Here is a 26,255-nt window from a genome sequence, read left to right on the forward strand (position 1 = left end):
CTCAACCCATTGTGGAGAATGGTTGAACAAAGTCTACAGGTTGCCAAATATCAGTGCAGGTGCTGTCTCTAAGGGAGATTGACTCAGACCTGCAGGGAGAGAGACCTGTTTTGTTTTGTTTTTTGTTTTTGACTTGCTAGGCTTTAGAATTGCAGTTGGGGAGTTTCTGGTCTCACAGGTATTAAGGCCATAGTTGGCTGAAGGCAGTAACCTGGCGATTTCACCCAGAGCCACTTGCTTCCCCTTCAGCCATTGGCTGCTTCAGGCAACACCAAGTCTAACTACCCTCAAGGATGGCTATCAGAAGCAGTTGAGGCTACATGCTTCCTTGCTGATAACAAATAGAAGAGGTTTTCTGCAGTGCCCTCTGATCATTGCACAACCCCCCCCACAGCTTTGCTCTCACAGGACCACCCTTAGGCTGGCATGCTCAAGTATTTGAGTGACACATTGGAGAGGAGGGTTATCCTGACTGGCCGTGACTGCTAGGGATGGGAGTGGAGGGAAGCCTTACCCACTGGATATTCAATATGGAGGTGAGAGCTGGGTACAGAGATAATCACCGTATCCAACACTGGATTCTGTTGCGAATTGCATTTCCTTGGGTACTACTGGACCTTGAACTCAGGACCTCACACTTGCTAGACTGCTGCTTTGCCACTGTAGCCACACCTTCAGCCCTCCTTCTTTCTTTAAAAAATATAGTTTGGGGGCTGGGAAGGTGGCTCAGTGGTTAGAGTGCTTGCCTCACATGCATGAGGCCCTGGGTTAGATTCCTCAGCACCACGTAAGCAGAAAAAAGCCGAAGTGGTGCTCTGGCTCAAGTGGTAGGGCGCTAGCTTTGAGCTGAAGAGCTGAGGGACAGACAGCGCCCAGGCCCAGAGTTCAGGCCCCACGACCGACAAAATTAATTAATTAATTAATCAATTAATTAAACATATATAGTTTTAACTACATTTTATTGATTTGTAAGGGCTTTTATCTATGATGCCTATTTCTTCGCTTTCTAAGTTTTAAATATTTCTCCTAGTCAATTGCTTAACATTGTTTCATAATGATTCTTGTGCAACAAAAGATGTCAAATCTACCAGCCCTTGCATCACTTAGTCCAAGACTTGGTGTGTGTGTGTGTGTGTGTGTGTGTGTGTGTGTGTGTGTGTGTGTGTGTGTGTGTGTGTGTGTGTGTGTGTGTGTGTGTTCTTTGTTTTTTTGTTTTGAGACAAGACCTTGCTCTGTCATTCAGGATGATAGGACTTTCTCAGTCACATCTTCCTACCTCAGCTCTCATGTCCCTACAGTATGCTCCATCACACCTGGCTTCCAAAGTGGCTTTGAAGTATTTGAGGGGGAAAAGTTTTGTTTGTTTGTTTGTTTGTTTGTTTTGGGTCCGGTCGTGGGGCCTGAACTCTGGGCCTGGGCGCTGTCCCTCAGCTCTTCAGCTCAAGGCTAGCACTCTACCACTTGAGCCACAGCGCCACTTCCGGCTTTTTTCTTTTTGCTTATGTGGTGCTGAGGAATCGAACCCAGGGCCTCAGGCATGCAAGGCAAGCGCTCTACCACTGAGCCAACTTCCCAGCCCCTGAGGGGGAAAAGTTTAAAGCTGCATAAAACAGCAGTGCCCTTCAAGGCTTTGGAAATGAAATCACCTCTGCAAAGGAGAACAACACCCAGTAGATAGTATTAGTGTTCTAGACAAGAACGAAGAAACTGAAAGCATGGGGTGGAGGCTGGCTTTGCAGGGATGGGGAATTTATCTTCATGGTTTCAGCCCGCCTTTCCAGGTGAGCCTTTTGTTTGTTTATTTACTGGTTTTCTTACTAGTTTTTATGCTGCCAGGGATTGAATGTACGGCCTTCCATACACCAGGCAAGTACTCTGCCACTGTGCTACAGCCCAGCCCCAGGAATATTTATAGCCTTGTTAACAAACCATGAAAAATCATGAACGTTGATGCTTCCTTAGACACTGGATCTTGAGGGGCGCTGTGTCTTTCCCACCCGCCTTAGGGACCCCTCTTGCCTCTATGGTTAAGCTGCAGAAGGCTTATTGATTTTGAATCACAATTCAAGTAGGTATTACCTTTGAAAAATTGGACGCTTGTGTCTGAAACTATTATTTTTCAAGAGCTTTCATCCTAATCAACTGTTCTATCAGTACCCAAGGGAAAGTCTGACTTAAAAGGAGAAAATAAGTGCTTTTCTAAATTATGAATCTCCCAGAAGAGAAGTCTTTCTCCACTCTCCTCGCTGGCTGTCTCCCACAGACCCATTCCTGTCCTGGTGATAGCACTTAACATGCTGGGCTGCAATTGTCCAAGTCCCCACAGAAACCCAGACAATTCACTGGGAAAGAAATTAAAATGGTTTTTAAACACTTGAGAGGATGGTTGGCCTTGCTCGTCATTAACAAAATGTGAGTAGAGAATGCGGCTGGTAAATGCGGGTGAAAAGGCAAATCATTTCACAGCCTCTGGTGATTGACTCAGTGGAGGCCCTCCGTGGGTGAGCATCTGGATTTCTACAAGAGGATGGCCAAAGGGGAGGACGGGGAAACTCATCATGGAGGGATGTGGTCCCCACCTTAACGGGGAGCAGCAAACCATTGTGCACCCCTAATAGGAGGTGCAACGAGGCACACAGGGCACCAAGAAGTAGTAATGAAATCTCACCCTTGCCATGCTTAGCCTAGGCTAGTTTGTAAGAAGTAGAGGGGCAGGGGCTGGGGCTGGAGCTCAGTGGTAGAGTGTGTGCCTCAGATATAAGAGGCCCTGGGTTCCGTCCCAGCATTGCAAAAAAGGAAGGGAGAAGAGAGGAGGGGAAGAAGGGAGGGAGCCAAATACATATGAAAATGCCAGCAGTTCAAGACAATTCCCAACATGAGACATTGACCAAGAAATTGGTCCCAATCTCTTCACAAGTCCATATCAGGCAGAGAGAGAGAGAGAGAGAGAGAGAGAGAGAGAGACAGAGACAGAGACAGAGACAGAGACAGAGACAGAGACAGAGACAGAGACAGAGACAGAGACAGAGACAGAGACAGAGACAGAGAGACAGAGAGACAGAGACAAAGAGAGAAACACAATTTGTTGTGTATGGTCTTTGGTTGAACCTTTTGAAACCAACTATAAAGGTATTTCTGGAAAATTGGAAAAAAAATTAAATCAAACTAGATGACTAAGATTTTATTTTTTATTTTTAGAGTATAAAAATTGTGCATTATGTAAGAAAATGGCCTGTGTTTTACATACTATATGAAGTAGCCAGCACTGAGGTATTTCATTGGAAAAATACTATAATATCTAATTTACTTCAAAAGCTCAACCCCTCAAACAAGGATGGTAAGTTGTTTGTTTTTGAAACAGGGTCTCATTTTGTACCTCAAACTGGCCTCAAATTCATGATCCCCTGCTTCCCAAGGGGTTACAGGTACGCAGCACCACACATAGTATGGTGTGCTTTGTTTTATTTTTAACATTACCCAAATATGTTATGTTTTTAACAGTTATGATGTCCAGATGATGGATATACATATTTGTTTATTGTTTCTTTGTGTTTGAAAAGGTAAAAGAAAATTAAAATTGAATACTGAAGACATTTTATCTTCATCCATACATGATTTTTTTTTTGCATAGTAATAATGTTTTAAAATCTTCTGTATGAGAAATTGGAGTGTAGTGAAATTTTCACTTTCTTAGCCTGGGAGGGGCAAGTACTAATTGAGACCCTTGACAAAAAGGTTTTGTGTGCCAGCGTTGTTATATCTAAGAATGTAACATGCAGATTATCCTTACATGTACACAATGAATAAACCGCGGCAGCTTTGTTTCAATAACAAAATAGTGAGGGGCAGTATGTATTCTTGTCAGTAAAGTTGTTAAATAAATATTTTATGGTCTGTGAACTAGACAGCTTATGCTATTAGGAAGTTCTGAGATGCACTGCTAAGGAAATAGTGCAAAAGACAGGCCAGTGTCTGTCCTTTTTTATCACTAAGTCTTTTAGGCCTGGTAAAGTGCCTGGCACACATCAGTACATAGTTAATGCTAGATGCAGGGTTAGATACACTTTTGAACGTGACTTCTGTTAGTTGTCTCTGTAGATACTGTCAGGTTCCACACAGCAGCGGATAAAATTTCTACCTCCATCCAAACATCGTAGTGCTTTCTTAATTTCACACACAAAAATTAATTTTTCCTACAAGATGTATCATGTTCTTCTTGGCAAAATCAGTAAACAATAGGGTGTTCTCAGGAGAAAAGAAGAAAAAAATCAGAAGGTGAGAGAGACTTTGCTGAACCTGGGAAGCTAATGTAACAAGTGGAACTTAGTGGAAAGTAGCTCTAGGCTTCCTGGCAGCCAAGGAAAAAAGGGAAATCTACAGGTCACAGAACTTGTGTTTCCTGATAGTCGGAAGGACACTGATGGGTGGTACTTATGAGTAGCACATGCAATCTGGGAGGCTATGAGACCAAGAATCTCTAGTAGCAAACTGAGCAGTTGATCTTCTGGTTATATTTATACAATGCATATGGACATAATGGTCTTGTGTGGTTACAGCACCTGATGATGTAGTGTTCTTGGTTCATCTAAGGACTCTGCAATGTTTGCACCATGATGTTGCCTGAGGACATTTCTCAGAACTCATCTTTCATGTGAAGCAACAAGGGGATGAATGTACATCTATTGTCTCCAAGCCTTCTCCTGTTTTCACCCAATGGTAAATTAAAACAATGTTCTCTATTGGAAGCAAGGGTGCATTTCAGAACTTTGCATGAGCTGAGCACTGGTGGCTCACGGCTGTAATCCTAGCTATTCAGGAGGCTGAGATCTGAGAATCATGATTCCAAGCTAGTCTGGGCAGACAAGTCCCGGGGTGAGACTCTTTATCTCCAGTTAGCCACTCAAAAACCGGAAATGGAGCCCGAGTTCAAAGTGAAAAGCACTAGCCTTGAGCAAAAGAGCTCAGACACAGCGTCCAGATCCTGAGTTCAAGCCCAGGACCGACATAAAACGGAAAAATAAAAATGAACTTTTCATAGTTCCCACGATCAAGTCACCCCTGAGGACAAAGGCATCACAGGGGTCCTCTGAACTCCTCTGGGCGTGTCTCAGTCGCGGAGGAGTAAAGATGGGTCTTTGGACCAGTGACATCTGCGTCTCAGCTTCCTTATCTGGGAAGAATGATTCCTGTTCGGATAAAGCCAGGTGATGGGGGTAAAGGCTCGCTGCGCTGCGGTTCGTGTAGCCTCATCCTGACCTACTCTCTGGAGCCATGCCGCCTGCGTTGGCATCTCAGGCCCACCAGGCAGTACCCCGCTGACCTTGGGCAAGGTCACCTAGCCTCTCTTGCCTTGGTTTCCTCCTCCAGAAGATAGACCAATGGGATTACTGTAGGGCCCAAATTTTGAAGGGGAAGGGGGGGGGAGGGCTTAGAGCCACTGTCAGTGCCTGGTTAAATAAGTCATCATCGGTCCCCTTCATCGGGGGCGGGGGGAAACCAAGGCAGAGAATACCAGGGTCAAAGGCAGCAGGTGCGGACTCCCCTCGTAAGCGTTACCTAAGCGGGGAGAGGCCGATCATGGTGGCACCTGGGGCAGGTGCGGGGCCGGCCCGGCCCGCGGTGCGCTCCCCGGGGGAGGGGGGGAGGGCGTCGGGGGGGGGGAGGCGAGGCCGCTCCCGCCCTCCGCCGTCCTCCCTGCGCCCTCCCTCCGCCGGGCGCTCGCGGGGAGGGGAGGAGGGAGGGGAGGGGGAGGGGAGCGCGGCGCCCGGGATCCCCTCGCCCCTCCCCCTCGGCCGGGGAGCGATGACTTGGCGGGGAGGGGGGAGGGAAGCGGAGGGGCAGGCTCGGCGAGGCCATGTGATGTTGGGCGAGCGAGCCGAGGAGCCGCCGTCCTCCTCCTCTTCCTCCTCCTCCTCCTCCTCCTCCTCCTCCGATCGCCGGCGGCCATGGCGACCCCCAACAACCTGACCCCCACCAACTGCAGCTGGTGGCCCATCTCGGCGCTGGAGAGCGATGCGGCCAAGCCGGCCGAGGCCCCCGACGCGCCCGAGGCGGCCAGCCCCGCCCATTGGCCCAAGGAGAGCCTGGTTCTCTACCACTGGACCCAGTCCTTCAGCTCGCAGAAGGTAGAGCCGCGGGCCGGGGCTGGGCGGGGCGGGGGGCCGGCGCCCGCGGGCCCCGGGGACTGGAGCGGCTGCCCGCGGGGGTGACCGGCCTGCCTGGGCGCCCGGGCACCGCTCCCTCCCGCTGCCTGTCCGGTGGGGGGCTGGGGAGGGGGAGGCCGAGGAGAGACAAAGGCGAGGGGCGCCGGGCACCGCCGGGCAGCGGCCTGCGGGGTGGGGCCGAGGGGCGCTCCCGGGGGTCCGGCCGTCCTCCTCCGGCTGCTGCTGCGGCTGCGGCACCCCGCGCAGAGCCCTGCGCCCGCCGCCGGCCGGGGCTCGGGAGCCTCGTCCCCTCACCTCCAGCTGGGAGGAAGGAGTTAACCCAGCCCCGCACACTCCGGCGGCCGCGGCCTGCGGAGCGGGGCTCTGCTCTTAAAGGCGCAGATGGGTTCCTTCCCCTAAAACCCCCTCTCAGACCCAGGAGGGCTGGGCGGGGGGCAGCTGAAATCCAGCCTGGGGCTCGATCCAGGCACCCTAAAACAAAGCCGGCTCCGAGCCCCCCACCCCTCCCCCCCCCGACCCAGCCAGCCCGGTCCTTTCTCGGGCGTGTGGGTTCAGCACCATGGCCAGAGCCCGGCGTCCGGCCCCGCTGAGGCCTAAGGCTTCCGTGCCCCGGACCGGACGGCCTCTTCCTCTCCTCCGAAGATGCTTTTCTTCCACTCACTCGGTTTTCTATGAACGGGAAAGACAAGGCTTTGGAACCAAAGCCTCTGGGGTCTGAGTTATGGCCCAGGTTCAGTTTCATGATCCGGAAAATGGGATCCCGATCATGAGGATGTACCAAAAGCCACCTGGAGCTCTAGTCGTTCCGCAGGCTTGCCAGGAGGGCTGTGAACCGGGAGGCACGGCTTGACACTTCAGGCTGGCTTGAGTGTGATCCTGGCTAGGGCAGTCTGCCGGATTCCTCCACAGAAAACCTGGTTCACTAGGTCTACAAGGCCCAGGCCCTACATTTCCATCGGCCACTTTGGGGTTGCCCCCATTTGGCAGTCTATACTTGAGGCCCCACCAATCCCCAGTGGGAAAGCTATCTTCACACTGTAGAGCTTTGCAGAAGTTAGCTTGCCTTCCCAAAGCTTTAGTGTTGTTCTCTGCAAAGTGGGGCTAGCACAATCACTTCCCCCATGGGCTGCTGTGGGGGGAAAGTGAGAGGATGTACACACACAAACACACACACACACACACACACACACACACACACACACAGTGCTATTGGTGATACCCAGTTAGGGGGTCAAGGCTCTGGGAATGTTAAAGGGGTAGGTGATGCGGCTGTGAGTGGAGTTCACTCACTGGTAGAGTTCGTGTTTAGCATATGGGAGACCCTGAGTTCAAGTTCAAAAAATAAGGTAGAAAAATGCTAGGTAAGGGAAGGCCTAAGTTAACCAAGGTCATTCTGGGGCTCATCAATAAGTTCTGTACAGGTACTGCCTGCCAGGGGCTGGGCCAGGTGCTTAGACTTGAACCCAGGGCCTCACACATGCTCCACATGAATGAATTCACCAGTTTGGGGGTGAATCAACAAATCTCCAAATTGTAGAGCCCCTTCCTCTAGATTCTCAGGAATCAGGCCCCAGTGGCTAGGACAGAACCGGGGGCAGGCCAAGGAAGTTTCCTGCTCTCCCTTCTTGGAATATTTCCTACCCAGTCTGGGGTATAAGTGGTATAACAGGGCATAAGTGGCCTTGGATTCTGGGATGGGAGCACCCACAGTAACGGTACTTTGGACCAAGCTTCTACCTAACTATCCTAGACATCCTCCTGTCTCCGCTGAGGCCTCCCCTGGCCTGGGGGGTTCCAGGTGGATCCCAGAGTGGGTACAGCCTGGCAAAAAGAGCATGGGTCAGCAACCACATGGCCCTGGGTTCCAGTCTCCTCTTGGCTGCTTGCTGGCTGGGTGACCTCTGGGCAAGTCACATTCACCTCTCTGTGACTTCACAGCCATATCTGGAAAAGGGTCCAGCCTTCTCCAGGATCCCCTGCAGAATTCTTGCTCTAAAGAATCCTCCTCTGCAGAATCTCTAGGGTTTCCACACCCAGAAGCTTAAGTGCAGGAACTTAGCAGGCAAGTTTTCTTCCTTCCCTCTGGCATTGAGGGGTCCGGCTCCAGTACAGAGAGGCTCCTCACAGTGATGATCATAAGAGAAGCTAGGCCTTAAAGGAACTGGGCTGCTGATAGCAGAAAACAGCCCACCTCTAACCCCCACGGCAGCTCCCCTGGACATCTGAGGACCATTCCCAATCCAGAGGGCAGCAGGGCAGTCCAGCTCCAGCTGATCTGAGCTTAGAGCTCAGCTGTGCCCTGATCACCTGGGTAACCTGTACACACTGCCTTCCCTCTCATTATCCAGCCTGCACACCAAGAGTAGTAACTGAGGCCCCTCGACAGGGCCACTGTGAGAAGGCCGCCCATGAACGCATGCGCATCACCCAGAATAGCACATGCTCAGTGCACAGGAGGTGAGCTAGGAGTGTTGGCCACAATGGTGAAGACATGGGCATTGGCATGAGCCAGGCCTGAGGTCCGATCCCAACCCTGCCTCTCCCGGTGCATGGCCAGGGGCAGAGTCCTCACCTCTCCAGGTCACACTTGGTTCAGCTGTTTGTCTCTCCTCTCCCCTCCCCCCACTTGCCAGGGCTTGTAAAGACTCATGGTGTCATACCTGGCCACACCTTGGTACACAGCTGCATATTGATGACGAACTTTCAGGAGCCATCATGGGGGACAACCTCGGACCAAGGGTCTGGAGGGACTCTAAATGCAGAGTGTAAATATGAGGTACTCCTGCCCCAGCATCCCCTGCCACAAGAGCAGAGGTAGGGAACCTGTTCCCTGCTAAGGCTTATTTGGATATTTATATCATCATTTATGGCCATCACAGAATGATCAGTACAGTCAGATAGCCATGGGTAGCCAAGGAGAAACATGCATGTTTGTCCCAACACACACCAAATGGTTTTGAGGGCCTTACATGACCTGAAAGGGGTGGGGAATGAGGCTGAGAGGAGTAACCTGCAGGAGCCCCACTGATTGGCTGTATTGTCTGATCCCAGGCTGCCTCCATGGGAAAATGAACTTGATGCATAATACAACCTGCATCACTCCCTCCTACCCCAGGCAGGAAGAATGGCCCTTCCTCTATGTTCACCAAACTTTCTACATGATCATCTCACACCTGCCAGCTTTTGAAAACCCAGTGTTGTTTCCTAGCTGTGTGACTTTGTGCAAGTTACTCACTGCCCCTGTGCCTGTTTCCTCCTTTGTAAACTGAGGCTGTGAGTAGATGCTAGGGTGGTAGTTGGTGCCAGTTCCCACATCCCTGGGTATTTGCAGGGATTAAATGAGTCAGTACAAGTACAATTCTCAGTCCAGCACTGGCACAGCAGAAGGGCCATGTGAGTACAGCTGGGTTTCTACCAGGGTGAGTCTCTGAGAGCCACGCCAGCTTCCTGTTCATGATCCTCTTACCCCCATCATCTCAGGTTCTGCCACAGTGCTGTACCTGGGGGCTCCAGCCTTCCATCCTCAGGGGTAAGAGATCTAGGTCTGAGTCCTGCCAGGGACCAGTCCTGACCCCTGGGGTCTATTAGAAGGATAAACCTCTGCCTCTCATTCTGGCCTTGACTTTCAAACACCTGGGGTATGGCTCAAGCCTTGATTATATTTCACTTTCTACCATTCTCCTGCACACACCCACAATGCCTCCTCTAGTTCCTCTAGGAGACAGCCAGAGTCTTCACAATGGCCCTAGACTCCTCACCTGGCTAGAGTCAGGACAGTCAGAGGCAAGCCCAGCACCCTTCTCAGTGTACTGATTTTAATTGAATAAAATCAAATGTATAGTAATGATTTGTAGGTTGGAAAGGAAACCAATCACACTGAAGTACAGCTATGGAAATATCTTTAAAACACACATGTGGGCTGGGAATGTGGCTTAGTGGTAGACTGCTTGCCTAGCATGCATAAAGTCCTGGGTTCAATTCCTTAGCACTGAATAAACAGAAAAGGCCAGAAATGGCACTATGGCTCAAGTGGCAAAGTGCTAGCCTTGAGCAAAAGAAGCTCAGGGACAGTGCCCAGGCTCTGAGTTCAAGCCCCAGGACTGGCAAAGAAACACACACACAGGGCTGGGAAGGTGGCTCAGTGGTAGAGCGCTTGCCTTGCAAGCCTGAGGCCCTGGGTTTGATTCCTTAGCACCATATAAGCAAAAAGAAAAGCTGGAAGTGGTGCTGTGGCTCAAGTGGTAGAGCGCTAGCCTTGAGCTGAAGAGCTGAGGGACAGCGCCCAGGCCCAGAGTTCAGGCCCCACAACCGGACCCAAAAAAAAAAAAAAAGAAACACACACACACACACACACACACACACACACACGTTACGTTATGGTAAGTGTGTCCCTCACATGATCTGGTGGGGTTTGATTACTGCCACGTAGAACTTGCCTTGAGTGTTTACCACACTTGGCGGTCGCTGTACCAGGAGCCCCACACCCTTTTATCACCACATTCCTATGGAGGGGTGAGCCTGGTCATCTCCTGGTCTAGCTTACTCATGGGTGGGAACTGAGCCTGGGAGTTCCCATTAAAGCACTTACACATGATCCTTTCTGTGCTCCTCTATTCTCATCCCTGTCCACCCTGCTCCAGCCACCCTGGCTTCGACACTAGCTTCACACCTGTCCCCATGTCCCATCCTTAATGCCTTTACACTGGTTGTCCTTCCACCTGGAGCTCCCTTCCCCAGGCTGTTGACTGAATATCCCCTCACCCTGTTCCAAACTTTGCTCCAATGTCATCTCCTCAGGGCTTTAATTGCTGGACCTCCCTGTTTACAACCACCTCTGCCTCTGAGCTGTTGTCTTAAATGCCTAATGTCTATCTGCTCCTCTCAAACCCCAGCTCCCAAGGGCAGTGATCTGTCTCATTCAGGGCAGAGCCTCCCCCACTCAGAACAAAGCCTAGGTATAGAAAGTGCTCAGTGAATATGTATGTGAAGCAATGTTGATACAATGTGATACATTGTATGTGATACAATGTTGATACACTGCCATAAGATGAAGAAGGTGTTGGATTCTGTAAGCCTAAAACTGCTCTAAAATTAAAGTCTACCAGGCACCGGTGGCTCATAACCATAATCCTAGCTACTCAGGAGATTGAGATCTGAGGATCTTGGTTCAAAGCCAACCAGGGCATACAACTTCAAGAGATCCTTATTCAATTTACCATCCAAAAAAGTCAGACATGAAGGTATGGCTCAAGTGGTAGAATGTCAACCTTGAGAGAAAAAGCCAAGTGTGGGGTGGGTATGACGCTCTTGAGTTCAAGCTCCAGTACCAATGTACTGTACACACACACACACACACACACACACACACACACACACACATACACACACACACACACACACACACACACACACACACAAAACCACCACCACACCACCACAACCACGACCACCAAAATCTATTATTTTTTTGAAGATAGGAATACTTGAGATTAATAAAGTTCAGAGACGGGATTTTTGAACTAGTCACCCAGCAACAGCCTCAGAGAGGCCCACGTGGGGCACCTATCACATAGCAAGGCCTGGTGAGGAGGAACTCACCCCATGTGACACAGGAAATGCAGTCACAGGGAAGACTACCTGGAGATGGCCGAAGTCTGGTTCCACCAAGTGGTGACCACCTAAGTCTATAAAGCCTCCAGGAGGTGGAGATGGCAGATGGCCTTGGTGGCTGCCTGCCCTTCCCTGGGGCCCTGCTTCCTCTCTGGGCTCCCTGCCCCCCACTGGATGGCACATAGCTCTGGTCTGCAGCTCAGCTAAAGGTGACTGTCTCCTTGACCGCAGACTTGGGTGACTGGAGGCAGCTCCCAGCCGGGATTACTGCATGCAAAGGATGCTGGGAGAGTGAGCTTCTCCCATCCAGTTCCAGCCTGCACTCCCCAGTGCTTTTCCAGGGCATGGGCCATCCAATGCTCACAGATACCCATCCACACCTACACTCACTCAGGCACACACAAACTCACATGCACACACACACTCATCTGTGCACACAGACACTAACTCTCAGCCATGGCCGGAGTACAAACACTTCTGTGCACTCATCCATGACTGTCACACTCAAGCTTGCACACTTGCACACCCTCACATGCCCCTCACACACCCAAACCCAAGCAGATGCCACCCCCAGGCTGCTCCCCCTCTGTAGCCCTGGTTCCTTTCCATCTGTGATGACAGAACCAGCGGCCTCTTCCACGGCCCACGGGTGAGGTGGAGCCGCTGTGTCTCCTGCAGGGGCCCAGTAGCTCACAGCACAGCTGCTGGGCACTCTTAAGATGGAATCCACCTGCTCACTTTGCTGCCAGTTTAAAGGAAAGGAAAAAAAGGAAGCTCAGAAAGGGGCAGTGAGCGCTCTGAGGTCACACAGCATTGCCCCATCAGAGTCAGGGAGGTGAGCTGAGTCCCTGTCTACAGTCCAGGGATTTTGCCAACTTGTGTCCCCTCCCCTCCCTGCCCTGCCACGGGACTGGCTTTCATTTCCTGGAGCAAATGGGCCTGTGTGTGAGTGTTGGGAGTGCAGGGGTAAATAATTGTTTCTCCTTTCCCACAGGCAATGAGTAGAAGGTGTTCATGTTAGTAGTTAGGGAGGGTAGGAAGGATCTAGGGCACTGCTGAATACAGGGAATTGTGCATGGGTGTGCACACGCATGCACACACATGTGCCTGTAAGAACAGTGACAGAGATCCATCTAGTAACCTCCCATCCTGGGCCTCTTCCATACCTCATATCACTCCATTTCAACTTCACACCCCTCTTAAAGAAGCAGATTACACTCCTTACCTCACTGACACTAGAGGTCAGAGAGATTCAGCGACCTGTCCCAGGCTTCAGTTCCAGATCTGTCTGCCTCCAAAACTTGGTTTAATGCACCCAGTTAAGACCCATGTCTCCTACTATGTGCCAGGTGTTCTGAACTCCCACAGGCCCAGAGGGAACTCCGGAAGAAGTGAGGCAGGGTGGGAAGCCAAGCGTCCAGCAAGGCAAAGGCTGGAGCTGGGACTTGAGCGACATGGCATGAGGGTCCTCCCCTCACCCCATGCTGCCGCTGGAAGCTGAACTCCCGGCATCCAGGAGCAAGGCTGGGGTGCCCGGTCCTGAGGCTGGTACCTCAGGAGGGCTTGGGGACGGGAAGTTGGAGAATAAGCCCTTGCCTCACACGGATGCCCGCCTCCTTCCTCCCTCCTCCCTCCCCATCGAGCCTCTAGGAATGGAGGCCCTGCCACACCTTGCTAGGGACCTGGGACAGGGTCTGAGGTTGGCACAATTGAAATGCATGGAGGGACAGATGGGGACAACTGGAAGGTGGGATCTTATCATCTTACAGCCCAGGTTTGAGGCTGGCAGATTCCATCACAAGTGTTTGTTGGGAGCTCCCTAGAGACACAAGAGCCTCTCAGGAGGGGGCAAATCAGGACTCCCAGAGTACTCAGGGAAGAGAGTATACTGAGTAGAAGTTGGGAACGATCACTTTCATTTTAAGTTCCTTGCTGAACTGCTGTTTGACTTCAGGTAAGTTGCCTGACCTCCCTGGGCTTTAGTCTTCTCATTAAAGAAAATAGGGGAACACTGCTGGCTGGGCAATCAGCTGGTAGGCATTTGGAGACTAGAATGGGTCCTATTGATTGCACACACGTTAGTTATGTCAGCATTGCTATGTTGAACAAGTGAGAAAATAGCTTAAAGGGCAGGTGGAGGTATTTGTGGCTCATGGTTTCAGAGGGTGTAGCCCATGGTCCCTGGCTCCTCGCTTCAAGGCCTGTGTAAGGCAGGACATCATGGTGGAGGGTGGGGAGATCGTGTGAAGGAGGCTGTTCACCTCATGGCAGACAGGAAGCAGAGAGAGAAGGGACAAGGGATGAGACACAGCCTTCAAAGTCACTCCTAGGGACCCACTGCCTCCTCATGTTCCCAAAAGCTCCCCAAATATCGGGCAGTAATCCTAGCTACTTAGGAGGCTGAGATCTAAGGATTGCAGTTTGAAGTTAGCCTGGGCAGGAAAGTTGGTGAGACTCTTATCTCCACTTAACCACCAAAAAGACAGAAATGGAGCCATGGCTCAAGTGATAGAGAGCCAGCCTTGAGCTAAGAAACTAAGAAACAGCACCCAGGCCCCGAGTTCAAGCCCTAGTACTGGCACAAAAGCAAACCCTAAGAAAGCCTGAGAACACACAGAGATTCTAGGGTCCCTGAGGAGCCTGTGTGGGGTCAAGCTGTAACATTACTGCACTTTGTTCCCCCAGATAATCTGAGGATTGCACTCTAGATTGGGAGGGTGGTGCGCATCCTGGGGCTTTCTTAGTCAGATCCAGGCCTGCAGGCCAGGCTGAGTGGTGCAGCAGGATCGTAGGTGCCAGACAGTGGGTGGTTCTATTGCCAGCCAGGAAACTGAGAGAAAGCTCAGGGAACTTACACACCTGTAAAACCCAGCCCCGTGAACCACCAGGCCACTGCGGGGTGCCCGTCCTTCCTCCCCACCCAGCACCTGCCCCTGGGACACATGAGCCCCCACCCACGTGACCGTGACCGAGAACGGGCTGAAAGCAACAGTGTGCCCTCCTGTGTGTGACCTCTGACCTCCCTCCCCACACGCCCCGCCCCACCCGGGCAGAGTGTCCCCCACCGTGTCCGCCCGCCTTGCCGTCCCCGCTCTGACCCTGGCGCCTGCAGGTGCGGCTGGTGATCGCCGAGAAGGGGCTGGCGTGCGAGGAGCGGGACGTGAGCCTGCCGCAGAGCGAGCACAAGGAGCCCTGGTTCATGCGGCTCAACCTGGGCGAGGAGGTGCCGGTCATCATCCACCGGGACAACATCATCAGCGACTACGACCAGATCATCGACTACGTGGAGCGCACCTTCACCGGAGGTATCATGCGCGTGTGCGCGTGCGCAGGCCGCCCGGCTGGGCAGGACAGCGGCCCCACGGGACCCCACAGGCTCACACCGGGCCTTTAAGCCTTAGAAAGCCACTGGGCCTTGGGTAAGGCCCATTATCCGCCCCCCCCCCCAAATAAAAGGTTCTCCGGAGTACAGGCAGGGGTCAGATGTCCCCCAAGAATCTCAGAGTGGTAAGGACTGCTGCAAGTCTAGTGCCCCCGCCCCACACACTTGCCTGGACTGCAGGGAGAAGGACATGGCCCAGGCTCTGGAAGGAGGTTGCAGCTCCAGTCCCCAGAAGGCCTGGAGACACAGACCCTCTGGGAGGTCCCTCAGTTTTCCACAGATTTCCTCCAATCCAGCCCCCTGTGCCCTGTAACCATAGCTGGGACCAGACTCCTAGGGACCCCACAGACATAGTACCAGCCATCCAAGAACGCTGTAGACCCCAGAACCTTACGGGAGACCTTGTATCCTCTCCTGCTCCTTGGCCTTTGACCAGCTCAGGATTGGCTGCTGGTGGTAGAGACTCAGGCAGCCCCTGAAAGAGGCCCAGCAGGATGGCTTGTACTATAAAATAATGATGATGATGAGGAGGAGGAGGATGATGATGATGATGATGATGAGGAGGAGGAGGAGGAGGAGGAGGAGGAGGAGGAGGAGGAGGAGGAGGAGGAGGAGGAGGAGGATGCATTATGTTGAGCAATGGTGGCTCACACCTGCAATCTTAGCTACTCAGAAGGCTAAGATTTAAGGATCATGGTTTGAAGCCTGCCTGGGTAGAAAAGTCTGTGAGATTCTTACATCCAGTTAACCAGTCCCAGTTCTGGGAATGAGGGTGCCTGGGACCCTCTGGGTGTGACATTTGGGGTTCTGGGATGCTAAGGGTGGGTGGCTGAGGCAGGGCCAATTGAGGACCTGGCCCAGCCTTTGGCAATACCCCACAGAGCACGTGGTGGCCCTGATGCCCGAGGCCGGCAGCCCACAGCATGCCCGGGTGCTGCAGTACAGGGAGCTGCTGGACGCTCTGCCCATGGACGCCTACACCCATGGCTGCATCCTGCACCCTGAGCTCACCACCGACTCAATGATCCCCAAGTACGCCACGGCCGAGATTCGCAGTGAGTGCGAGCAGCTCTGAGAACCTTCCTTCCCTGCCCCTCCCCTCCTTTAGACAGGAGGCCTTGTGCTTTGTCCTCCAGCCTGAGTTTCTCCTTGTCCTCCCCCTTCCTCCCTCTCTCCATCTTGCCTCTCTGTGTGTCCCTGGTGTTTCTGTCTCTTACTGTGAGCTGGCTCTCTCTCTCTCTCTCTCTCTCTCTCTCTCTCTCTCTCTCTCTCTCTCTCTCTCTCTCTCTCTCTCTCTCTCTCTCTCTCTCTTCTCTGTACTGGGACTTGAACTCAGGACCTTACCTGAAATCCCTATTGCTTTAGTTTTTTTTTTTTTTTTACATTTAAATGTATTTGTTTTTATCTTTAAGTAGTTGTACAAAGAAGTATTAATTCAACATATCAGTTTTAACCTACTTTAAACAGAGATAACAGTTGTTATGAAGTGCAGTTTGGTAATTCAGTAAGTATATACTATCTGTAATCATCACAATCTATATAAAGTAGACCAGTAGAGAAATAAATATGATTGCAACCAGAAAAGAAAGTAGGTGAACTATTACTCATGTGCCCACACATAAAGAAAAACCTGAGGAAAGCTTTAGTGATTTTAAGGTAAGTTCCTCCTCCTGTCCACCTTGGGGCAGGCCTCAGACCCAAATCCTTCTACCTCTACCTCTCAAGTGGCTAGCGTTACAGACATGAGCATCCATGCCTAGTTTACTGTGAGATGTTTTCTGTCCCTCTCTCTCTATCCTTCCTCCCTTCTTCTCCCTCTCCTTCCTCCTGCTTTCTTGCTCTTCTCTTCTCTCTGGCTTTCCATCCCTTTCACTGTTTCTAATGGAATATGGCACTGTCCCCTTGCCCTGGCCTGGTCCTGCCACCCCATTTAGAAGCTACAGGGTTAGCTGGCCTTGAGAGGTTTTTTTGGTCTCCATGAAGCTGGGGGGTGGGCAGGGGGGCTGGGATCCTCAAGCAGTCCCAATCACAGATCCCTGGGGTTGGCGCTCAGGAAGAAGCCCTTTAACTAGTTGCTCAAATCACTAGTAACCTTGGGTGAGACTATCAAGGCTGCTGGGGAGCGGGGGAGCGGTGTTGGGGAATCTGTTTTCTATTTCATGGCCACCAATGAACTATCTTTGTCAGTAGCCTGAACATGTCCACAGCCTGGTTCATCCTTTTAGATCCAGCACTGGATAAGGTGGAAGTGGGTTAAGTCAGATAATCCATCAGTAGCTGCTCCTGGGGATTTGGGAATTTTGGACCTCAAAGAGGTGGGACCATACCTTGTAGGATCCCTTCCCTTCCCATTCCATTGTCTTGCTGATTGACAAAAGCAGGGAGGGCTCTGGGTGTAGCATCCGCCCTGTCTGTTACACTCAGGATTTATTTCCTTTAAGGTCTGGCAACACTTATGAGGCCCTGAGGGGCTGGGGCTGGATAGGGATGGACTTGACTTGTGTGTCCAGGGCCACAGTTCCACCAGAGTGAAGACAAGGACCTGGTAATTACAATGTGTAACAAGGTAAACTTGGACAGCATCTATCATACTTGTAAGGAAGGGTCTGGAGACTATTGTGCAGTTACACTTGGACTTGAGCACTAAGAAGTATGTGCAAGGATATCTACTGCAGCATAGTTGATCCAAGTAAGAAATATCAGTGGAAATAACCCAGCTACCCCTGGGGAGAGGAGTGAGTAAATGAGTTACAGCCTTGCCGTACAGTGAAATACTGCACAGATGTTTAAAAAGAACAGCAGACATGTGATGCTCTTTCAGATAGACTAAGGAGTGGAAAAAGGAGAAGGGGGAGCAAGCTTGAGGTGATGTGGCACACCTGAAATGCTGAGACAGGAGGATTGTGAATTCTGGGATACATAAATCAGATACGATCCTCCCAAAAAGGACAAGAGAAGGCTTAGAGATTCACAGGGGCTCTTAGTACAAACCAGGAGAGTTCTGGGAGAAACACAGGAAGCAGCAGTAGTCTTTGAGGTGCAGAGCTGCCAGTCTGCAGATGGAGAAGAGGGAGAGAGATGTATTGTTACTGTACATTCTTTAGCACGGTTGGAACTGTTTTTTTTAACAAGTCGGCAGGAATAGCCTGTACAAAAATAGTTTTTTAAAAATCTTTTATCTAGTCCCAGCCATGTGATAGGAGTCATATGGAGGTAAAATCTTTTATCTAGTCCCAACCATGTGATAGGAGTCATATGGAGGTTTGGAGCCATGGAAGATGCCTGTCCTGAACCCGGGGACCTGGGACCATCTAAGGATAGATTGGAGCAGTTGGGGAAGGAGAGGGAGGCCAAGGGGCCAGGTTCTGGGAGGGCCGGGGGATGTGTGGGGAGTTGGGGGAAGTGCAGGGTGCCAAAGGAGTCTGGAGGTTGGGTCTGGTAGAAGAGGGGTTGATCAAGAAGGTAGCGGGGGAGCCAGGGAAGCCATGGGCAGTGACAAAGCAGATCTGCACCTCACAGAGACAGGAGATGGAGCAGTTCAGAGGCCCTGAGGGTTATCTAGGTAAATGGAGATGGTAGCCTGGCCTAGGACAGATCCCTGAATCTGGTGGTGGGCCACTTCCTTCCTCTTGTCCTGAGCTATTTGAAGGCATCTGGGAGGTAGTGGGGTCCAGAGAAGGCCCAGCCCTCTACTCTACCTCCATTGATGAAGTAGGAAGCATTTAAGGACTTCAGCTAAGATAAGGCCAAGGGAAACCTCGGGGGGAGGGGGGGGCAGAAGTCCAATCTGAAATAACACCACCCCAAATCATCCAAGGCCTCTGAAGTCTCAAGAGAGCCAGGAGAGCAGCCTTGGGGGATGAGATAAGATGTTGTGTTTGACCTTGGCATTCATCAAACATCCATGAGACTTAAATATAGTCCCAGCGCTGGAAAGCCCGGGAGTGTGTTTACTGGCGACAGACCTTGTGGAGTTGCGGGTGGGTGGTGTGTGGAAAAACCTCAGGGGGCAGAAGCTGTACAACTACACTCGCTGCTTTCTCTGCTCCTTTTATTCCTGAGGTGAGTCTGAGACAGTGACTACTCTGCAGAACCTCAGATGCTGTAAGGAGACCTCTGCAGCCACAGACCGCCACATTAGTATTAACATCTCCAGGCACAGCAAGCCAGGCTGTGTACTGCACAGGGGCAGGGAGCATCTGTCACAAGTCCGCCTTGGCCTTGCCTACAGAGGGGACACTAGGGACAAAAGCACAGAGGCTCACATGTCAGGGCTCAAGGAGGGCTTCACAGAGGAAAAATTTTTTTTTGAGTCCAAGGAGGCTTTCAGGAATTGAGGGCATGGCTATTCCAGCAGAGGGAAGTCCTGTGTGCAGAGGCCTGGAGTTTGGGAATGTTAGGGCATATTCAGGGAGTTGAAAGCTTTGGGAGTGATTGAGACCTATGTCAGGGGATAGGGACACCCTGGAGGGAACCCACGGAACGTGGAGCAGGTGAGAGGGAATGGAAATGGGGAGGATATGGGTCCCGTAGGCACTTTGAAGTCAAGTTGAGAGCAGGGACACTATCAGGGCAGGGATGAGCTTCAAACAGGGTGTGGCAGGGTCTGGGATGTAGGTAAGGAAGTCTCACAAAGATGGGAAAGGGTGGGAAGACAGAACTTAGCTCCATCCATACATGTGACAGTGGGTCTGCACGAAGCAGCAGCTGGAGGCCTGGAGGGGGAGGTTAAGTGGGAGGAGGCAGAACTCTCAGGACGCCAGGTCAGATTGATTGAGTTCCAGAGCAGTTGGGACCTGCCCCCCACCCCGCATCTGGCTTGGCTTCCTTTGGGGGAGGGGGTACTGCAGGGAGGGAGGGAGGGTTCTATCTGTTTCTGCGATCTCCTACTCATCCTTAAGGATAGTCTCTTTGTCCACAAAGTTTCTGGGTCCCTTGTGTCCCAGGAAGGCAGGCCTCTGTGTCCCCCATTCTTGTCCTCCATTCTGTCCTCCATGCTGTCATGAGATGTCCTTGAATGTGTATCTCTCCCACTGGCTGAGCCGGGGCAGCTCGCATTCCATGCCCACGTGGCAGCCTACGGTGCCTGCTTAGCGCTAGCTGTTGCTACTGTAACTTCTTTGGCCAGTGAGGGGCTGGAGAGACCCTGGGTATGAGGGGCCTTTTCTTATTCTCTCCCCAGGACACTTAGCCAATGCCACCACGGACCTCATGAAATTGGATCATGAGGAGGAGCCCCAGCTGTCTGAGCCCTACCTTTCTAAACAGAAGAAGCTCATGGTGAGAGCCCCAGGCTGCCGGCCCCTCCCTCCTGCCCTTCCCATGGAGAGAAGCTAGTTCTGAGAGGATCGACTGGTGGTTTGAAAGAGAAAAGCCACTGCCATCTTGGGGTCCCGGGCTCCTTATATCTTCGGTCATGGTCTGAAAGCTGAGTATTGAACTCAGGTTCTTGCATGGAGTGGCACTGAGAAGTGTTCTGAGGAAAGCCCAGTAAGGATGGGAGGGGTAGGGAAGAGGAAGTACCAAGCCTCCCTTAATTGCACAAGAACTCTGGAGCCACTGCGCAGGAGATCCACCTATAGCCGGGGACCAGCCTTTAGTGCTCTCAGGCCAGTCAACCATTGGCTGTCCACAGGTCAGGGTCAGGGTCACTGCGATGTATTTATGGACAAGGCAGTGCCTCCCTCCTTAGCCCAGAGCAGTTTCTCTGGAGGAAGGGTACCCATGAGCCACTGTCAGTCAGCCCTTGCAGCAGCAAGGCGTGTGAGGGTACCAGCTGCCTGACAGGGCTGTGGAGGCTGCAGGCTCATGCAGATAAGTGAAGATGCTTTGCCACCACAGGGCAGGGGTATTTGGAGGCTTGGTGCACAGTAGGGGTTTAGGCAAAGGTTCTTCCATCCCTGGATAGCCTGACTGCAATGAGGCCAGCTCAGCCTCTGGCTCCTGTCTGTCCTGACTACAGGCTAAGATCCTGGAGCATGATGATGTGAGCTACCTGAAGAAGATCCTCGGGGAGCTGGCCATGGTGCTGGACCAGATTGAGGCAGAGCTGGAGAAGAGGAAGCTGGAGAATGAGGGTAGGTACCAGCTCTGGGGTGGGTGATGCTATAGCCCACTTATCGACCTCACCCCCATGTCCTGCCCAGGACCATACTCTTCTTCCCAAAGATCCCAGAGATCCTCTCATTAAGGTCATGGGCTAGGGAAGCAGACCTGAGTTCAAGTCCTCCTTTAGCCACTTTCTAGTTGAATGCACTGGGACAAGGCACTCAACTCTCTGGACCTCAGTTTCCCACATATACAGTGGGGATTTGTTCTGTGAAAACCCACCTGAGAGGTTTTGAGACAATATATGAAATGATACACACAGAGAGTCAGGTCAGGGCTATACACAAAGCGTGTGTTTAATACAAGTTGGCGAAAGGGTTTTAGTCCCCTCCTGGAGGGGACTAAAGGCTTCTGTTTTCTGAATGAGTCATGTCACCTGCTGAGAGGGGACAGGGAAAGGATTGAAAGAAGAGGGTCCCCAGAGCTCAGTCCATCCACACGCGGTCTCTTGCTGATTCCATGTAGTCTGTAGCCAGAGAAGTAACTCCCTTTATCCTATCCCATTACCTCATACCCACCATCCTCTTTCCCTTGTTACCAAGCCGTCAGCATGTGCTTGTCCTTGCCTGCATTTCTAGCGCCGTGTGTGTGTGTGTGTGTGTGTGTGTGTGTGTGTGTGTGTGTCCTGGGGTCTGAACTCTGGGCCTGGGCGCTGTCCCTCAGCTCTTCAGCTCAAGGCTAATTCTCTACCACTTGAACCACAGCGCCACTTCTGGCTTTTTCTGCTTATGTGGTACTGAGGAATCAAACCCAGGGCCTCATGCATGCAAGGCAAGTACTCTTATATTGAGACACCTTCCCAGCACTCCTCTCTGGCTTTGTCAGGCTCACTTTGTCAAACCTCAGACCTGAATAAGCCTGGAGCACCACCTACCCAGTACTTCTACCTGTGGTCCCAACATATGACTGGAGAAACATCGGTAGAACTCACTTGAACTTGGTGAGCATTCTCCTTAGGGGACCTTAGCTTCTTCCTCTCTATATAACAGGAAATAAGAGTCTTACAGGAAGCTCTCACAATCCCACCTCCACGACAGCCCACCCACTCACAGCAGAGTCCAGAGCACACAGTGTCTTAGCCATTCCAAGATACATCATTATTGAATTCCATCTTAACAGCTGTGACATTGGGATGTTTCTTATGGCCAAGAGCCCAATTACTCTCTTACTTCTGGGTGGACCTCTTGCATGTGATGGTAACTTAGATATGACAAATCATGGTAGCATGTCACCAAGGGGGAGCTGTCCTTGAACCTAGCTAAGACCAATCCCCTCTCACGCACTGGAGCCCATCCACGCTCATCAGATCAAAATTACATCAGGGCTGGGAAGGTGGCTCAGTGGTAGAGTGCTTGCCTTGCATGCATAAGGCCCTGGGTTCGATTCCTCAGTACCACATAAGCAGAAAAGGCCAGAAGTGGCGCTGTGGCTCAAGTGGTAGAGCACTAGCCTTGAGCTGAAGAGCTGAGGGTCAGTGCCCAGGCCCAGAGTTCAGCCCCATGACCGGCAAACAAACAAACAAACAAACAAACAAAAACTGCATCAGTGATTCTCTCCACTCTTTCCTGTAGTATCTATGTTGGCTTTTTTTTTTTTTTTGATCATCCCATCAACCTGCCTTTTCTTCCTCCTGACTTACAAACATGCTCTTGGCCTGTCTCACAGTGCTAGCCTGTACCTCCCATTACAACAAACTCCTTGGGATTGGGGGGAGCTTTGCTCACCATCTCCACTTCTCCTTTCCCTCTTGAACTCCTTCCAGCCATGCCTTCAACATCAGCATTTCCTCCGACTTCTCTTGTCAAGGTCACCAGTTGCTGAATGTCCTAGCCAGGCCAGGTCCTGGGGCTTGAACTCAGGGCTTGGGTGCTGTCTCTAACCTTTTTTTGCTCAAGGCTAGTGTTCTACTATTTGAGCCACAGTGCCACTTCCAGCTTTTTCTGAGTAGTTTATTGAGGATAAAAGTCTCATGGACTTTCTTGCCCAGGCTAGCTTTGAACCATGATCCTCAGATTTCAGCTTCCTGAATAGCTAGGATAACAGGCATGAGCCACGGGTGCCCAGCTTTGGGCCTCCTCTTATGCATGATACAGCCATGCATTGCCTTCTCCTCCAACACTTTCCTAGTTCAACTTCCTGAACCTTCTCATCTTTGCTGGTTATTCCTTGTTTCCTAACCTCTAAGCTCCAGAAGCTACTGGGTTTGCTTCCTGTCCTGTTCTCAGGCCTGCGCACACTCACTCACTCCCTTGCTGGTATTGTCCATTTCCTGGCTCTACTACTGATGACACTAGCTTGAACTGTCACACACACACACACACACACACACACACACACACACACACAGTGTGTGTGTGTGTGTGTGTGTGTGTGTGTGTGTGTGTGTGTTGTGGGCTGGTACTAGGGCTCGAACTCAGGTCCTAGACACTGTCCCTTAGCTTTTTCATTCCAAGCTGATGCTCTGTTACTTGAACCACAGTTTCAGGTCCAGATTTTTGGTGGTTAATTGGAGGTAAGAGTATCATAGACTTTCCTGCCTGGGCTGCCTTTGAACCATGATCTTCAGATCTCAGCCTCCTGAGTAGCTAAGATTACAGGACTAATCCACCAGTAAGGGCTTCATTTAGGTTTTAACAGGATCTTGCTGGCTTCTGTGTTGAGAACAGACTCAAGGGGCTGGTGGCTGAAACAGCAGGGCCTCCCAAGGGACCGATAGTGCCAGTAGAACTTATGGTTGTTTGGACTCAAATGGTGAAAGTGGAGGTAACACCAGAACTAAGATGTATTTTAAAGATAAAGCTGATTAGTTGGTGACCATGGTGGCTCACACCATGGAGGCTGAGATTTCTCAGGAGGCTGAGATCTGAGGATTTTGGTTTAAAGCTGGTCCAAGCAGAAAAGCCTATGAGACTTGTTTTGTTTTGTTTTGTTTTTTGCTGGCCCTGGGATTTAAACTCTGGGCCTGAGCACTGTCCCTGAGTCTCAGCCTCCTGAGTAGCTAGAATTACAGGTGCGAGCCACTGGCGCCTAGCTTGCCTATGAGACTCTTATCTCCATAAACTACACAGAAAAACCAGAAGTGGCATTGTTACTCAAGTGGTAGAGTGCCAGCCTTGAGTACAAGAAGCCAAGTGAGAGCAAGAAACTCAAGTTTACAGTCTAGTACTGGTGTGTTATGTGTTTGCATGCACACAGAGACAGTTGAGTCAAGTGGCTGTAATTATAGGCATATGCTTATAATCCTACCTACTTAGACGTATGAAGATTGAGGTTTGGGGTCAGTTGGGGCAGACAAATCTGAGAGTCTGATCTCTAAATAAAGTAGCAAAAGAAAAAAAAATGGAAGTGGAGATTTGGCTCAAGAGGCAGGATGCCTAGCCATGAGGGAAACAACCAAGCAAGAACTTGAGGACTGAGTACACACAGACACACACAGACACACAGACACAGACACACACACACACACACACACACACACACACACACGATCTAAAATAAAAAGAATAGAGGCGACACACTTAAGGATCTACATTAAACATCATCCAAGTTGAACAAAGACTCGGGAGATAATGGCAGGAAAATGAGAGATGTGGAGTGCACATCTCTCAGGTTTTCCTGTCCCCCATCCAGGGCAGAAATGTGAGCTGTGGCTCTGTGGCTGTGCCTTCACCCTTGCCGACGTGCTACTGGGGGCCACCCTGCACCGCCTCAAGTTCCTGGGACTGTCCAAGAAATACTGGGAAGATGGCAGCCGGCCCAACCTGCAGTCCTTCTTTGAGAGGGTCCAGAGACGCTTTGCCTTCCGGAAAGTCCTCGGTGACATCCATACCACCCTGCTGTCGGCCGTCATCCCCAATGCATTCCGGCTGGTCAAGCGGAAACCCCCGTCATTCTTCGGGGCATCCTTCCTCATGGGCTCCCTGGGTGGGATGGGCTACTTTGCCTACTGGTACCTCAAGAAAAAATACATCTAGAGCCAGGTCCCCAGAGGCTTGGTGTCTGACTGTTGGTGTCTCTGTGCTGTGTGATTCCCAAAGACCTCTCAGTAACTCAGCCCCATGAACATGGACAGCACTTCCCTGCCCCTTGCTCCCAGTAATTCTATCGTCAGTGTGACCACATTCCATAGTTTAGAAGTAGACGTCGCCAAGGCTGTGACTTGAGGTCACAGCTCTACTAGGAGAGAAAGAGAAAGAAAGAGAGCGAGAACAGAAACAAAACACGAATGCCTTTTCTGATTCAAGGTCTCAAGACGTTATTGTGGGGACTGGTTAGGATCTGAGGTGAGTCCCAGGACGTACCGTCCATCAGGGCTCAGGTTCTGGGAGGTGCCGGGGGCTCAGAGGGCTTGACCCTTCGCCTCCCCTTCCTTCTTGCCAGGACCTCTTTTACAGGACAAAGCCAACACCGACGAGTCGACTCTTCTAACCAGTACCTCCATCTGGGGCTGGAGAGCCAGAGAGTCCGCGAGAGGCCCCAGAAGATCAGAAGGGGCTTCATTCTTCTCCTGGACATGGACTGAAACAGCACTGGCTCAAGCCAAGGCAGTGACATCCCCAAAACTGGCCATGACCGGGAAGGACCCCATGAGTACACACCCTCCACTCGCCTCCCCCATGGGCCAATGAGTTCGGTTTGACATTTCAGTTGAAATCCTTGAAGGCAACCACACGGACCCACCCCACCTTGAGTTGCGTTTCCCACCCCGTGAAGTGGGACTTTCAGCAAAAGCCATGTTGGCCTTCCCCCAGAAGGTCAGTCCCAGCTCAAGGGCAGGGGTGTGTCCCTGTCCACCTTCTTCAATGCCCACCTTTCCCATCTTCCAGGGGCTCCCCTGTGCTGCATGCAGGGGGAGGGCCTCTGTCTTTTCCATGCTGCCCCCTGGTCGGGTCTCACTTTCCTGTGCCTTTGCATGCTGGGAAAGGGCCTGGGTGTCACTGCTGCTCATGCTTTGAAACCATTGAAAGCCCCCAATAAAGCATCCAGGAGGA

General features: G+C 51.4%; 1 protein-coding gene across 2 annotated transcripts; it reads left to right on the forward strand.

Annotated features, from left to right (window-relative positions):
• The first annotated feature begins 5,794 nt into the window (after nucleotides 1-5,794).
• Nucleotides 5,795-26,255, forward strand: Gdap1l1 (ganglioside induced differentiation associated protein 1 like 1). 2 transcript variants are annotated; one of them, XR_011365462.1, is made up of 7 exons: nucleotides 5,795-6,125; nucleotides 14,887-15,079; nucleotides 16,038-16,211; nucleotides 20,339-20,436; nucleotides 21,119-21,233; nucleotides 24,895-25,547; nucleotides 25,645-26,255. XR_011365462.1 is itself a non-coding variant. In XM_069989805.1 (6 exons), exons 1-6 carry the CDS (start codon nucleotides 5,946-5,948, stop codon nucleotides 25,236-25,238), a joined length of 1,104 nt encoding a protein of 367 aa, XP_069845906.1. In that variant the 5' UTR covers nucleotides 5,795-5,945; the 3' UTR covers nucleotides 25,239-26,255. The 2 variants fall into 2 exon arrangements, 1 of the variants encoding a protein (XP_069845906.1); XM_069989805.1 differs by having other exon boundaries at nucleotides 24,895-26,255.

The sequence above is a fragment of the Dipodomys merriami genome, unplaced genomic scaffold, assembly GCF_024711535.1.
Source record: "Dipodomys merriami isolate MVZ:Mamm:240054 unplaced genomic scaffold, mDipMer1.0.p SCAF_39, whole genome shotgun sequence".
Taxonomy (NCBI): Eukaryota; Metazoa; Chordata; class Mammalia; order Rodentia; family Heteromyidae; genus Dipodomys; species Dipodomys merriami.